The 16,536-nt window shown below is 39.2% G+C and overlaps 1 protein-coding gene across 3 annotated transcripts; it reads right to left on the minus strand.

Moving 5' to 3' along the window:
• Positions 1-3,247: 3,247 nt before the first annotated feature.
• Positions 3,248-13,176, minus strand: ZNF518A (zinc finger protein 518A). Of its 3 annotated transcripts, none has more exons than XM_041461337.1 (3): positions 13,016-13,176; positions 11,139-11,257; positions 3,248-8,762 (listed from the first exon to the last, which is right to left on the minus strand). In XM_041461337.1, the coding sequence occupies exon 3, from the start codon at positions 8,641-8,643 to the stop codon at positions 4,000-4,002; it is 4,644 nt and encodes a 1,547-aa protein (XP_041317271.1). In that variant the 5' UTR covers positions 8,644-8,762; positions 11,139-11,257; positions 13,016-13,176; the 3' UTR covers positions 3,248-3,999. The 3 variants fall into 3 exon arrangements, with proteins under 3 accessions (XP_041317271.1, XP_041317272.1, XP_041317273.1); XM_041461338.1 differs by lacking the exon at positions 13,016-13,176 and adding an exon at positions 12,309-12,824; XM_041461339.1 differs by lacking the exon at positions 11,139-11,257.
• Between the last annotated feature and the right edge of the window lie 3,360 nt (positions 13,177-16,536).

Consider the following 16,536-nt stretch of genomic DNA (forward strand, 5'->3'; position numbering starts at 1 on the left):
TAGTTTGGCAGGACTATGGTGCAGATGTATTTTGAAACAGTTTTATCTGGAGAAGGTTTAAGTAAGTTTCAGGTGTAGGACTGTACCAAGTTACCATTTCCTACATTCTGGATATAAAATAGTCGCTCAGGATGAAGCCTGCTGAGTTAAAAATCCCAGTGCTGTGGGCTGAAAAGCCATTACAGAATGCAGGAAATGGTGACTTGGTGTGGCTGTTGCAGTGCCAGCAGTCACCTTAATGCCACCACGTGTGTGCTCCAGGTAACAGGTATAGCAAGTCTGACCTGACAGACACAGCAACACACCTCTTCCCTCTTATTTCTTTGATATTGTGATATTGTTAGCTAATTTCCCTTCCATATAATTTATCATTCACTGAATAGCTAAAACAAAACAAAAAAAACCAAAACCTCAAAAAAATACACACAAGCAACCCATAAACCTAGAACTAAAAATGAATTATTTTGTCTGAGAACTGAGGGCAAAGTGTCATATTTAATAATGCACAAAGGAGAAGTGTTGTCTGCCTACCTGATACAGAGAGTACAATGAGTACTGCATATCCTGACAATGTTGCTCCATGAAAGGAGTAAGAACTTGCATTCTCAAAAATCCAAGTGTTCAGAGACACAAGGTACAAAACTACATTCTTCCTTCAATCAAAAGCATCAGCAGCAAAAACAGATTTTTAGGAAGTGTTGTTAAGAAAAAAAGTGTGTCACATAACAACCACTCTGTAACAAATTTTTGTTTAAACACTGGAATTACTGAGGAAGGGCACCATGACTTACTGATGAATACACATCTTGCAAAGAACACATAATGGAACAGATTTTAGGCCTCTTCAAGATCATACAAAGGGTTGATGACCATGTGCTTGCACCTCTTTGTATGTCCCAAAACAATATAATCAATTTAAGATTTATCTTGCTATTTGCAATGTTACAAACTATTTTAAAATGTTATGGTTGGATAGTCAAGCACTCAAAATCAAGACACTTCAAGTTACCTGTGCAACCTTATCACACCAGCTATATCCATTACAATACAAGCATTAAATATACAATCAACATTTTTCCATATGGATTTATGTGTTTCACCTGGTTCGTGCAATACTTCAGGGATAAATTGTAGCTGTATAATGAAAAACTGTGGTTTGTAGGATATTTGTAGGATACCTTTCCCCATTTACTGAAAATGCTGAGAAATGCACCAACATTGCAGGAGTCAGCCAGTAAAAAGGTGGCTTCATACAGTTAAAGTAGTTGAACTGAAGAACTGAACATATTTTCCCTGCATCTTCTACCACACCATCTACTGCAACAGAGGTCAGATCGCTTCAACCAAATTTTCTCCTGATGGTAATTAATTGTGATCTCAATTTCAGTGAAGGCCCACTTGAGATTTTCTGAAACCTGATCTGCAGAAATGCTGAACTCTAAGGACCTCCAACAACAATGAAAAAGGTCGTAAGAATAAAACTGTATATTTAGAACAGTACTTGAGCAAGCTGCACTAAATAATACGAGGACCTAATTAAGGGTGGGGAAACAAAATACTGAATCGCTGCCCAGGAGGAAGCAAAAATTCTCTGCACTGAATGAGATGGATGTCCATGCAAAAAGTGACACGTGCCAATTAATTAAGATCATACAAAGCAACCTTACTTCAACATTTCCTAGCTTTACAATGTTTTCACAGTACCATTTAAGGTCAATTCATACAAAAACAAACAAGTTGAAAAAAATTTCAGTGACACTTGTCACTCTCATGATTCATCAATACAGAGAAAACCCCCTAATGCTACAGCAGAACTTCCACCTCAGTTCTAAGTAGTTGTTAATAAAAACTGGTCATCCTTGCTGAAATTGCACCAAGTAGGTTTAGAAACAAACTTCACATATATTTTTTCCAAAGAAGGCAAAGGCAATGTCAAAAATTCACAGGTTCAATTTCAAAGTTTACAGAAGAGCAAGCTGAGGCAAACAATAGATCCTTCCAGCTTAACATGTTTTTATCCTTTCCTAACGCTGTTTCTTTCCAACCTGCTTCCTCACCACTACACTGGTCTTCTTCAAAGTTTCCAGCTAAATTAACATCAGAGCTCAAGCCCACTGTGCAGCACAAAATGATCCAGTTACATACACAACACATACCAACTGTGTATTAATTCACCCAAACTACGCTGCCTTGACTGCTTCAGTTGTCTTCCATACATAACTCACCAGCTGCAAGGCTAGTGTACATCTTCCTGCCAACACACATATCAAGAAAGAAAAATTTATCTAATCACTGAAGCAATTGTTTTTAGGTAATTTTAACACTTTTTAAAATCTAAGTTGAATTCAGATTAGTGGTGACATGCCTGTGACAGCCATGACTTCTTACTGTTTCAGTGGCAGCAAGCAATCTTCATTTTCTCTTTAAGGAACCAGTAACAGAAAATTGCTGAGGCTTCCTTACAATCTAAACCCACGACTTAAATGCCCCAGTCCTCTCCAAGCCTACTATTCAATTTTGACAGCTTTTCCATCAATACTTTGGGAAGCTGGCTTACACCTTCATACTTGGGCAAAAGGTGCCAGCCATATGGTAAGAGCAATCCCATGTAAGAGTGAAACTTCTAGCCTACAGAGGTTCATTGAGAATCTGGAGGACAAAGCCTCGAGACATAATTACTGTGGATAATAAGGACTCTAATCTGCATACCCTCAGACACTATGGTTAAGAGGTCTTTTGCTTACATGCCCTCATATAAGGATTAAAAACTGTAATGCATAGTCTGTCTTCATTGTATCTAAAACTGAAAGTAGAAAGCAAGCAGACCCCTAAGAACATTACCCTTCTGGATGGTAAAATAAGGGAAGGGTAACTCGAGCCTTGGTTTTGCCAAACCCCTGGTGCCTCAAGAGGCAGTATATCTGAATAAGCAATAGTAGAAAACATTAAGTCATTATGGGGACAAATTACATCCACCTGAAATAAAGTTATGATGCAATTACAAGCCTAAAATGGTGCTCTGCACCTCCCCATATCCTGACCATCCCTGTAGGGTTTGTGGCAGACATAACAAAATAGAAACATTTTCTATAAATGCTCAAAGTCATATGCTGTAAACACAAGTTATAGCAAATTTAATAGTGACAAAATCAATACAGATTAGGAATGTTCACCATTCTTAAACACCATATACATTATGAATATATATACTGTATATTTTCAATCAATTTCATTCTGACTCACCGTATTAACACAATCATAACATGTTTTATTAATTTATATGAAAAATACTTCACTAAGAAAGTAGACAAACTGCACAGAAATAGTACAAGTGTCATGTGCATAGCAATATAGCTTAAAGCATTCACATATGGCTTTGTTTAAATGAAACTGTGGGGGAATGGCCCTATACGGACCCATGGTTACACAGTCAACATAATGTAAACTGCTTCACATCTTTGAGGCACTTGCTAATAATAGTGTTCAATCCCTGAAAAATAAAATCAAGAGCTAATAAGTGAAAGTAACAAAAATCCCAGGATAACAGCTGTGTGTATTTGAAAATATTTTAAAATTGGTTTTAGTAGTGCATGCACAGAACTGAAAAACTGGGGAGAAGGGTGTAATTTCTGTGCAAGAATTATACCAAGTAACTGAAAAGTATAAAAATATTTACAGATTTAGGGATTTTAAGTATGTACAGAACAAAGGCCCTGAAGACTCATTCTATAGAATAAAAATATAGCACATGATAGCAGTAATAAAAATAATATATATTTTTATGGAATTGTATTTGCAGTTAGTTACAAGTTATTTAAACCACAATGTTCTTTGATCTTTCTCAAATCTGATGGCAATAGGAAATTTTAAAACACAAGCACTTTGAATCCTTTTTCAACCTCAGTTACAATACTGACATACAAAACAGAATGACCTGTGTATTCTAATCCAACTGGGTTTTTTTTTTTTAACTTTAATGACTATTTTCTTCACTGCTCCTCATTTCATTAATGAATTCCAATCTCGAGTTGCCTCCATCAGATGCCTCTGTCCATGTCCTACCCAATTATCCTGATTGTCAAATATTCTACCACAAAACCAGCAGCTAAACTTAGCTTTCAAGGTATTATTAGAGGTAGTTTTCACAATCTGGTAATTGTTTTTGCTAGTCTTTTTCAGCGTCAATTTTAAGACAAATCTTTCTTTTACAGGGTTAAGGGGTTTTATTGTCCCGTATCTTTTTTGAGAAAAATTATCAGTAGTTACATCTGAAGGATTGCAGAAGTCTGGCTGCAGAAGAGCATCAACAGTTCTTTTTGACAATAAAACCTTAAGAACATGTCCCTTAAATTTAGCAATAGTTTTCATTACATTTACAACTTCTGGAACATCTGCATCAGGATGATTAAGCACAACAACTGGTTGATTTCTCCGAGGGCATTTTATAAGCTGGTTAGAATTAAAAGGGAGTAATTTCAAAGTCCTCACAGTTTTTTTTGATGCCCTTGGTTTGTAAGGGCTACCTGATTCACTAACAATTGCAGTCTGATTCTTTTCTTTACACCTTCTGTGCAACACTGCTTTCTTTCTAGGAGGTTCTGCGCAACTAGCCTTCCTTTTACGTTTGAAATTCTTGTTTCTTTGCCCACCCACAGTTCCTGAACTTTTAGATCCAGCTTGTTTTAAACTAGGTTTTACTTTTGCAGTTCTGTTTTGGGTGCTCCATGTGGACTTCTGACAACCAGAGTTATTCCTCTTGTTAGCAGCTATTACTTGCATACTCTCAATAGAACATTTCTGCAACCGTGTCCCCGCAGATCTAGCAGAATAAACAGGTTCTACAGGAGGAACATGACATGCTGGATTAGAGCTTGCCAAAGAGGCATTTGCTGGCATTAACCCACCTGGAAAATTTAAGGCATCGTTAAAACTAAGATTAGTTTGTTTCTGTGCTAGTGCAGGAGTAAGGGACTGCAAGTTATCCACCTGTAGTGAGGGCACCAAGTTGCTTACTGACTGAGTGCTATCAGACAGTGTATCTGAAGTAGGAGTCTTAACTTTCAGCAAAGGCTGTTGTTGCATGGCTCCAGTTTTCTTTGGTTGACAATTCTGATGAGCATTATCCTGAAAAAAAATTGGTTTATGAACTACAGGCTTGTTTGGTGTCAAACACTTCAGAAAAACTCCCTGCTGTCCATCAGGTGAAAGTGCATAAACATGTTGTTCCTGTTTAATTTCCTGCTGTTTTACTGACTCCAAGGAACCAAAGACAGCATCCTGGTGCTCTGGTAACACCTTCACAGAAGCATTTGCCTTCACAGACAACTCTGATGAGTTTGTAACTACAAGAGGTGCTTTGAATGGCATACTATTCAATGAGTCATTTACTGTACCACATACTTCCCCATTACAGGAACTTCTTACATTTCTAAAACTGCCATTTTTCCCCTTCACTTCTGAAGCTGGTATTTTCCCATATTCTCTGGAAGCAATTCCCCCTAAAACCTGAGAACTACCATTAGCGGCATTTGCAACTGTTCCAACTGTCCCACTAAAAGTCAAAATCATTCCAGGTCCTTTATTTGAAACACAAGACGCAGGTACACCTTTAGTAACATGCCCATCTGATGAACTGGTTGATGGAAGAGATTTTCCTGACACCACCTGTTGTCTAGACTGGTTAGAAAGGTGGAAAGGAACAAAAAATCGTGACGGAAGGGACTGAACAAAAAGGGCTTTCTTTTGTTCCTGAAGAACAGGCAAAACTGGTGAAAAGCTGCTAGGATTTTGAGCTGCAGACAGTACTTTATCTTTTACTAACTGCTGTGTAAACTCATCTGTAGAAGTTTCTAGCAACGTACCAACACCCGGAGTTCTGGATAATTTGTCCACGTCCTGTGAATCAAGTGATGTTTTGGGTGTCTGTCTTTCTCTCCCATAACATGTACCTTCATTTGTGCTACATCTTGTGTTGAACTCTCTCTTACATAAAGGGAAGTGTACATTAGGAGGAGGCCTCTGAAAACCACACGCAGTTGCAGAGCTTTTTAAACGCATGCAGGCTGCATTCCTGGTCTCAGGACCAGAAAGCAGCTTATCAGAACGAAGTTTGACACAGTTAGTCTTGCTGTGGAACTCCTGCTGAGAAGCTGTTTTTACTTTTAACACATCTTGCAGTAATTGGTTTATCTCAGGCGATAAATAATTAGCTGCCTGCTCACTTTGTAACGAGAAAACAGATGTGATTTTAGGCATTAAGAAAGAGTTAACACCACCAGAGGCATTTTCCTGGAATTTCTCAGCGACATTCTGAAAGCCTTTCTCTCTGTTAGTGTCCAAATACTGTCGGCCATTATGCTTGTCCTCTGTAAAACAGTCACTGTTAACACCACATTCAGATTGGCTTTTAAAAGACACAGAGTTATTCTTAGTGTTTATGTGTTTGTAAGTTTTATTAATATTTGATTGGGCTGACACAATTTTCTCTGCTTTCAAACCTTTCATTGACTCTGAATGTGGAGATGGAGGTTCATTTCTACTGTTTTGAAAAGAACCTCTTTTGCTAAATTCTTTGTACCTGTCATCTGTTGACGTCCAAATGCTACATGGATTATCCAAAGAGTCCATTTTGGAATAGTTGTGAAAAGACAACAACCCTTCATTAGGTGAATCCACTGAGGTTGAATAATAGAGATTATTAGTTCCATTGCTATTACTCAGGCCACCATTTTGCATTTTCAGTTCAGGAAAGTAGGGCATTTTCATACGGTCATAATGAAGGTTATTTGTAATAGCGGGTGATAATACCTGAGGATGACTTGAAGGACGAAAGCTTCCCCATGAGATACTAGTTTGAGTTCCAACTTTTGTTACCTCTTCATGTGGAGGTACAGTTGAGTCCGGCTTCATTGATAAACAATTTGGACTTCCTCCTTCAGCTATATGAGAAGGTGCTACAGTTTCAGAAACACTCCTACCATACAATATGGAGTTATTTTGCTTTTCCATTTTTGTTTTTCCTGAATGAGGAGCAGGACAAGAAAACGGAGGGGAGGTTAATGGACGAACACAGTTGTTCTTTAAAGTTGACTGATCAGTTACATGTGGCATAGCACCTGAAGACAAGCCACAGGGATCAGCAGTCTGTAGCAAAGGAGTTGCAGAACCATCTTTAACAGGATCAACTTTCTGACCCAACAAATGTTCATTCTGCTTACTTGTAGGTAGTAATTTTATAACAATATGTTGTTTTCCATCTACCATTTTAAAGCCCATAAATTTAGCACTGTAATTTGCTGGTACAGATATTTTATTGTTTTTAACCATCAATACTGTTGGCCCATGAACAGCACTTTTCAATAATCCCAGGCCATAACTTGTCCCATCATCTGCCTTATTGTATTGTGCAGTATTAGCAGAGAGCATTCCACCCATGAAATGACGCTTTTCCGTGTATTTAACTTGATCTTCCTCTTCATTTGTTTCCATGTCTCTCATACACTGGTTCAGCTCCTCAGCATTTGGCTGAACTTTATTCACACTTCTTAGCACTTGTGTATTTTCTTCTCCAGCACTGTCACTTCCACTGCTTATCTTCTTCCGTCTCCAGAATGTTTTTTTTGATGCTCCCATTTTATACCTTCTCAACACAAGTTTCAGTCCTGTTGGAGTCTTTACTATTCTTTTTTCATATTTATCCTTTTCCAGTTTTTCTTTTGCAATTAAGTGATCTCTGTGTAAAGCTATGATGTGTTTTAAAAGATAATCTTTCCTTGATGTGCTGTAGCTGCAATAAGGACAACCAAAAGAAAACACACTGGTATGAACAAGGAGATGATTTTGGAGCTCCTCTTCTGTAAAGTTTTCTTGATGGCATTTTCCACATTTATAGGGAATCTCCTTGTGTTTGTGAATGTGCTGAACAAACGTACCCACATCATGGGTGGAAAACCCACATTTTTCACACTGAAAGTGTCCATTTACACAATGCTTTGATATGAAGTGTTTTGTCAAAGCCAACAATGTATATATCTGCTCATCATTACAGAGCTCACATTTTACTAAAGTGCTACGATGGATGCGTCTGTGCTGTTTAAACGACTGAAAGTCATTAGCTGAGAAGCTGCACATCTCACAAGGATACAGAGGCAACTCACCATAGTGTAACAGCTGAAAATGTTTCTGTAGGTCATTTGGGCTGTATCTAATGTTATCTTTGCACTTCGTACAAGTGAAATTCAGAATCTTTGCTGCAGTTTTCAACCCTTCTTCAAATTGCACTTCTGGTTTAATTTGCAAGTGGCTTCTTTCTGAACAACTGAAATTGCTTCCACTTATTTTCTCTAGATTTAAGGATTTCCTAGCAGTTTGCTGCTTACACTGAAAGAGTTTTCTAAACCTATCAACTTCATGTTTCATTAATACTTCATTTGGAATGTTCACCTTGGGCAATTCAATCTTCACGTTTTTTAGTCCATAAGTGAGATTGACATCTAAAATTGCTGGTTGAATTGTCATACTTGAAGGATCACTCACCAGGTCTTTTTTCAAAGTAATGTCTGTAGAAAAATTCTTCATAGCATTGTGTTTTAAGAAACTGATTTGCTTTTTGTCACAAAAAAAGTGTTCCTGTTCAGATGACATGATTTTAGGTTCTACTTTTCTTTACATGAATTCTTGAGATTTAGTCTTACTTCCAGCAGCAAATGAGACAACTGTGCCAAGTTATTCTCAAAGCTCTACAACTTCTCCATTTCATTCTCCTGAAATTAAAAAACAAACAAAACAATTAATTACTTTTCAAACTAATGCAATTAGAACACCTATTACAATTCACTAACAAATGTATGTCAATCTCTGAAGTTGTTAATCTCTGTAATATTACTCAAGGGGCGAAAGAAAAGGATGAGCAAAAAAAAAAAACTATTACACTATAACCTTTGATTGTTTGTGTTGGGGGTGTTTGTTGATTTGTTGCTTGGTGCTTTTTTCAAAAAAAAAAAAAAAAAACTTGAAAAATATGTTTTAAAGAACACCTACTGAAAGATACACGTCATCAACTTTTGGGTTTCTCCCACCCTGTAAACATAAAGAAATCCCGAAGATCTACTTTTTATAAATGAAGCCTGTGTTTATTACTCATCTTGGATATCATGCAAATAAAACCACTCCTTTGACATGCCACTAACTGAAGTACTAAAAAGAAGTCATAATCTACAGCATTTGACATTTTTATTACTCAAGTGTGCTACTCTATTAGTTACTATTGCGCTTAAAAAGAAAAGAAAGTAAAATCAGAATCTGACAAAATATCTGCTTCACTAATGGAGACATGACCTTTACCAACACCAAAAAACCAATCATACTGACCTACAATGAATTTTTCACATGCCTACCTTCAGTACAACACAAGTCTGAATCAGTCAACAGATAAAAGTTCTCAGGCTTCTCATTTCATGTTCCTGGGTACACATCAATATTTTCAGTGCATGACTGACAGCACTACCCTTCTATGGATTAAAAGGCTCAAACAGTTATGGTCAGCATCACTGTCTCACTACAGATTTCATGCCAGTGTTTCCATAACAGGCTGCATCAACAATGTATAGCAGCTCAAGTCCACGCCTGAACAACACTCCTGCACAGAATGTCGACACAGAATCAGGAGAATTGGAACAGCAGCAAAATTAACTTAAATTCTGAAAAGCAACACTGGAAATGAAGAACTGTTTCTTCACTAGTGGAACACTTTCTACTAAAAAACTTTTTCCGCAGTACAAGTCACAAAGTCACTCTCTTCTTTCCTAACAAAAGTTAGTTAATTGATAGCTGAAGTCTGATTAGCACATTTCACTCCCCTACTCCGGGGCTTACCCTGAAGCAACACAGACTTGCAAGTCCTTAGATCATCGTATCTATTCACATTCGAACTGAAAGAATGATCACACCCTCACTGTGAATAAGTGCAGTGCAAGGGCTGCTTCTAGATCTCCAAGCCATCACAAGCATTAGCCCTAAGATCATTCAAATCTTTTCCCAAAGTCCTGGGAGAAGGAAGTATCTAGCATTAGACATGTAAATACCATACAAAAAAAAAGGAGACTGAAAAATTTTCAAGTCCATGTTCTTGTACCATGTAGCAAGAAAAGCAAACCACTTTTTTTTTGAGCACATGCTTTAATGCCTTCCTCTAGAGAACATACCAGCACTTCTGCACAATTCTTAAAAATAATAAACAGAACAGACTTTGACACTATACACAGACTCTAATTTCAAGTACATTCACTTAACTGTGTTCTCCAGATATGAGACCTCCAAGACTTCAACTACACATTTGACATCCAAAAAAAACAAAAAAACAAAAAACAAAAAACACCCCAAAACAACAAATCACAGAGCCATACACTCCCTCCTCAGAATCTCTCCAAATAGAAACACTTTGGGTACAGGATTTTTATTTTTCTTTTAACTCAATTACACACTTCCCATCTTCAACAAAGAAGATTAATATGTGGAATATTACCCAGCTTTGAGCCCTGAGAACAACTCATGTACATTTATATTCCATCTCCACCAAAAGAGTACTGCATTAAAATGCATTCTCTTGCCAATGGCATATCCCTTATTTGAATAGAAGCAAGCTGAACTTCCTCATAAAGAATAAGAAACTAAAAATTATTTGGATTTGTTTGCTTGAACAACTTTTTTAGTACACAGATGCAACACAAAGATTACAGCTTGCATGATGCAATACATCATCCTGACGGTAGCTGCCCATCCTTCAGGTTAAAAGGTTATACTGCCAGACACTGAAACCTGAAATATGTTTACAATCAAAACTAGAGAAATAAGAAGTGGCTAAAGTGCTGCAGAGAACAAGGCTCAGGATTTCAATACCAAGCCAATGTGGTCCTCATCTGGGCAACATTTACATTTGGCAAAGAGTCAGGATCTAAGATCCCCTTTAATTAACTAACCTTATAACGCAAATTTTCTTATTTTTGGGTAGCATGCAACAATCAACAAGCTTCTGCAGCATGACAAATAAAAATATTTACTTGAAACAACCACTAAAAAAAAAAAAGGGCTTTCTTTTATCCCAGGGATCTCTAAAGATCTATTTTCAAAGTCTGACTTACATGTTAAGAAAATACTTGACTTCAATTCTTCCACAGCTGGATATTTTCCACACACAAAGAAGAGGTAAGATTGCAAGACTCAGACAAGGCCACAGTCAGGAGAAATACTAGAAAAAGTTCTGGAAACAAAAGGAAAGGTATTCTAAGTGGTGTAAATACAAGCAATAACTGAAAGAATAAGCTGAAAAGCACAAATCCCTCACAAATTTACATTATGTAGATTTTTAATACATCGAAGACAAAAATACATACCAACTTTCCTCCCACAGAACACCATCAAATGCAATACCAATACTAATACTGTATATATACACAATATAACAATGCCTATTTTACCTTACTTTTGCCACTACACCTCAGGCATTCAAAGTGGGGAGCATAAACACATTATAACTTAAAAACAGCACAGAAAGAAGTGACTTCTATCTCTGTCCATCAAAATTTAACTTGAACTCAAAAGGCATTTGTCTTTTCTCAATCAAAAATTTTAATGGCAAAGACCTAATTATAAGTTTCTATAAAGTTGTTAGCAACATACTACATTCACACTATCTGAAACAAATAAGTAGATTTAAACGCAGATAAAATGAGTACAAACATTGAAAATATATAAGCATGTGCCACAGTTAACTCTCACTCAAAAAATGCCCAAACCACTAAGGACAAGCATAAGTAACCCCTTGAGGCTCTGAGCCACAATTTTCTTCCCCCAAGATGCTGCAATGTGTTCATATTGCCTTTAAAAAAAGTACAGATAGAAAGTTTAAGCTATATACTTTGATCTAGAGAGAAATTACAGATAGGAGTTAGACACTGCTAAATTAGGTAACTTGTATAGTTTTTCCATTTCGAACTACATTCAAAACAGGTATCCAGCAGGCAGTATCTTCAAGATTTCTGAAGAAATTTACACTCATTTAAATTTTATCAAATAAATAAATTAAATAATACTGAAGTGTATCCCATGTCCAGTGCCATTCTGTGTGCCTGCAATTTCAGAGCGGTGCCTTAATCTCTCCCCAGACCTGGCCACATGCAGGAACTCACAAAACTAGATCTTAAAAAACCCATAGAGCTGGAGCAGTCGGACACAACCTGAGCAGCACAACAACTTTACTAAATTTAAAAAACAAAACAATAAAATAAAAAAAAAAAAAGTAATAAAATCACCGAAGCACTCTCAGAGCTCACACACAGACTGCCCGTGCCACAGGGCCAACCTGCCATGTACAAACACGGCAGCGGAACGCGGCGGCGACGCAGGGCCAGCGCCAGCCCAGCGGCGGGCTGACACTGCCCCCGCCCGCCGGGGCTGCCGGGGAGCAGCGCTGCCGCGGGAGCCGGCCAGGGGCTGCGGCGGCCGCCAAGCGCCGGGACAAAGCACGGGGCGGCCGACGAGGCGGCGGCAGCTCGGGAGCTCCGTCCGACCGCGGGCACAGCAGCGGGCGCTGGCGACATCGGGCTAGGGACGAGAGAGGCGCGTCGCTGCCCGGCTCCTCCTCGGGAGCCCCGCGGCAGCGCCGCCCCCGCCCGCACGGCCCCGGGGCGGCCGCAACTCTCGGCGCGCAGCCCGGCGGAGGGATACGGTCCCACGGCCGGACGGGCGGCTGCACACGAGGCCATTTCTGCCCAGCCCCGCCGCCCCGGGCGCGCCCCGCGGTCCCGCCCGCCGCCAGCGCCGGCTGCCCCGCGAGCCTCCCGCCGCCGGCGAGCGCGGACTATTTAATGTCTCACCCTCACCACGGGGCACCGTCCCGTACCGTTCCGCCCCGCCGCGGCCGCTCGCGCCCCCTGCCCGCTCCGAGCCGCGCCGGGCCGTCCCTCCCGCCCCGCGCAGGGCCTCCCCGCTCCCCGCCCGACGTCCCCCGCGGAGTTACCTCGGGTACCGCCACCGTCCGGCGACGCGCTGCCGGCCGCCATCACAGTTTCCATCCGGGCACTGCCGGGTGCGAGCCCGGCCGAGGGGCGGCCGCGGCGGAGGGATACGCGTTCACCTGAGGGATGGGCGGACGGCGGCCGACGAGGCCCAAGGGTGGAGGGGAAGGGGCGGGGCGGTCTCGGCAGGTTCGCCTGGCTTCGTCCTGCTCGTCCTGCTTCTCCTGCTCCTTTTTCCTCCTTGGATGTGGCCTTGGGCACATGGCACGGCCGTGGGAACGGCCCGGCCGCTCCGCCCGTCCTTACCTTCAGTGGCCGTGCGCTTCCCTGTACCCAAGGGCGTGTTTGGGCCAATGGCAGTGGCAGGGAGAGCCGCTGCCCCTCACGAAACACTCCCGGGCAAAGGCCTGGCCCGGGGTGATCGTGCCGCGCTCGTGGGCTCCCTAACCTGCACAGACACAACAGCAGACACACTATATAAAGGGCTGTGTGTAGGAGATGTCAGCAGTTACAGCATTCAGGAGAATATATGTGCATTAGATCGGTTAATTTAACATGCTCGAAATAACATTAAAACTGATAATCACTACAAAGTGCTTCTCTTGTTAGACACAGTATTATTTCTGCTGAGGAGTGGCATCAACAGTTTTTGCTGGTAGGAGTGCTCTTCTGTTAGTGCCAGGTTTTAAGGCACTTGGAGGAGCGGCAGAGTAAGGTCACCCACAGTGAGGAGCAGGAAATGGAGCTGCACCATGGCCAGAAAAGGGCAAATGCCCGTGACAGAAACAGACTGTAAAGATGAATTGTGAATGAAGAGGTCATTGCAAAGGAAATCCTTTCTCCACTTAAGAAACAGTGATCAAAAATCAAAAGCAAAGAGGAGAGAGCTTGAGCTTTTTCCTTTGGGAAACCTATCTAATGAACAATTTAGCCAAGCAATTCAGCTAAACATTTCTCCACAAATCTTGTGACATCTTAGTCGTTGTAACAAAGTTTAATAAGTGCAATATTTACTCATGATTAAATATGAGAAAAGGAGGAGTGTTGATGTCTTTGAGTGTGCGTGTGTATACTAACAGTAGGTTAAACATGAACATATTTTTAATTTCTTCTTCCAATTGACATCACTTATTTCCCTTGTGTCCCAGACTGTAAAAGAAAATTTATAGAAGCCATTTTGGGGTGGGTTCCTTGGCCCTAAAAAATATCTTCAAGGAAAAAATTATATAATTTTACATCCAAATGAATCAATCTGTGCCAAAAGCAAGCAGAGAAAAGTATTCTTCTGGTTTCTGATTCATTACATGTTTCAAAGTAAAAAAGAGGGATTGTACATATCCATAATGTCTTTCATATCTGAAAACTTAAGTACAACTGAAGAAAAAGAAAGAAAAACAGCATAGTTCTGACTGAAACCCTAAAGTCGGAAAAGATAACAAAAAAGAACGATCCATGAAAATCATTAGTCTAACAAGCAGCTACAGCATCAAATTGGTGTATTCCAGATGTTAAATTAAAATATACATCATATTGTCAATTATTAATCCAAATGAATTTCCATGTAAATGGGAACAAATATTTTGTCTGTGTTTTGTTACTTTGTAATTCAAATTTAGAATACATATGAGTGCCAAGTACAAGACAGAAAAAACTCCGTGTGGAACAACACCAACAGGACAAAAGAAAGGAAGAAGAAAGGCTATGCCTAATTTATCATATCCATTGAGATTCTTCATTGCTCAGGAATCAAAAAAGATTACATCAAAACACATCATTTATTAAAATTCTACTGTGATTAGAATCTGTGTAGGAATATCTGGGGAAAAACTTGGCAATCCAATGAAAAACTACAGCAATGGGCAACCCCACCAAAAACGTTGACATTATATAGCAGCTTCTCCCAAAATTCATGAAAGAGCTCATTAGTCATGAATGTAAGCATCTGCAAAAAACCTCCCAATGGTTTCTCAGTAGTAACAATAGTCTACAACCTTCCCATGTGCAGGAATACCAGGAACCCCTTATAAACTACAACCTAAGAAACTGCCTTACTACTGAAGAGAGAACCAAAGAAGACAAAAATTGCCTTTTTACCAAGCTCAGAGCAGAAACTAAACTGAAAGCCATCAAGGGAATTCAAGGAAGACCAAAGTCTTCCCAAGAGAAGTTATCCTGATGCTGGCAGTTGAACTTTATGTGGCATTAATTGTGACATGAGATCCACGTAATATTCTAGTCTTCCACTCTTTTTCAGAAGCTAAATTGAATTTGGTCCACTTTTCTTTGGGACATCCTGTGAAAATTATGTTCAGACACAAGACAGTCTGTGTTCTGTAAAACACAATATCCCACAACAGTTTTTACTTTTCACCGAAAAAAATTGCTCTGACATCTGCAGTCAGTTTTGGATTTGGTGGGTTTTGGGTTTGTTGGTTTTTGGTTTTGGTTGGGTTTTTTTGTTTGTTTGTTTGTTTGTTTGTTTTGGGGGGGGCTTTGTTTTGTTTTGTTTTTTGGGGGTTTTTTTGTTTTTTTTTTTTTTTTTTTTTTTTTTTTTTTTGCTGAGCATTGGCTATTGTGTCCAAAAAAATATGTAAGCTGTGTAGTATTTTGGAAGCTTTAAGGGTATTTGTACTGTCCCAGTGTGCATTACATCACATTACTCTGTGCATCTGAACTAGAAACAACGGCAGGGCTTCCCACTACATCTCATTAGCATTATTCTGTTATAAATTGGTAGGGCAATTAGGTGCAAATAAGTAGCCTTTATAATGTGATTTTTATTATTGTTGCTATTAGTTCTATATTTGTGATGCTTTAAAAGTGAAGATGTAATGGTCTCCTCTAGTATGGGTGTTTCACACACAGCAGTACTACATCCCTGATTTTCTTTAGATATTCAACTTATTTATGGTTTGGATGGCAGGATGGTTTGGAACAATTTATTTCATAATCTGCTGGACTATCAGAAATCATTTCTATCAGAAATTATTTCACACCAAATAATTGGGACTGATGGATATATTTCCTCAGAAACACTGAAGGGGAAAAAAAAGTGTTTTCAAAAGTATGTGCTAAGGCAAACACCAGCAATGAATAACCAGATGATTCTATGAACTAATTTTCTGAGGAAAACCTTACTCATGCATTTGCCTGAAATCACTGAATCCAGTCTCAAAGGGTAAAGCTTCTTCCTCAGTTAGAAATAATAAAGTGTTGCTGCTAGCATGTTCTGTATTTGAGTTACAAAAAAAAAAAAAAAAAAAAAAAGGAAATACCTGGCTTAAGGTGAGAACATTTTTTGAGCTGGATTTTCACATTTGCAATTATTCAGTGTTGGTATGTGTGATAGCCAGATTTCACAAAGTTTCTTGGTATATGAAAATTTTTATCTTGGTTCTCTCATACTTTTTATTCAATCTAACATGAATTTAAACTAACGAAGTTTACAAAATCTATATAATAAATCAAGATATTCATGTATTCTATGTTTTTTTTAGTGTTTCTATCACTTTGCTCTGTAAGG

This window comes from Pyrgilauda ruficollis, unplaced genomic scaffold, assembly GCF_017590135.1.
Source record: "Pyrgilauda ruficollis isolate IOZ18807 unplaced genomic scaffold, ASM1759013v1 scaffold15, whole genome shotgun sequence".
Classification (NCBI taxonomy): domain Eukaryota; kingdom Metazoa; phylum Chordata; class Aves; order Passeriformes; family Passeridae; genus Pyrgilauda; species Pyrgilauda ruficollis.

Excerpts from the sequence above, each read along its gene's own strand:
- ZNF518A (XM_041461339.1), bottom strand. The coding sequence starts at position 8,643 with ATGTCATCTGAACAGGAACACTTTTTTTGTGACAAAAAGCAAATCAGT.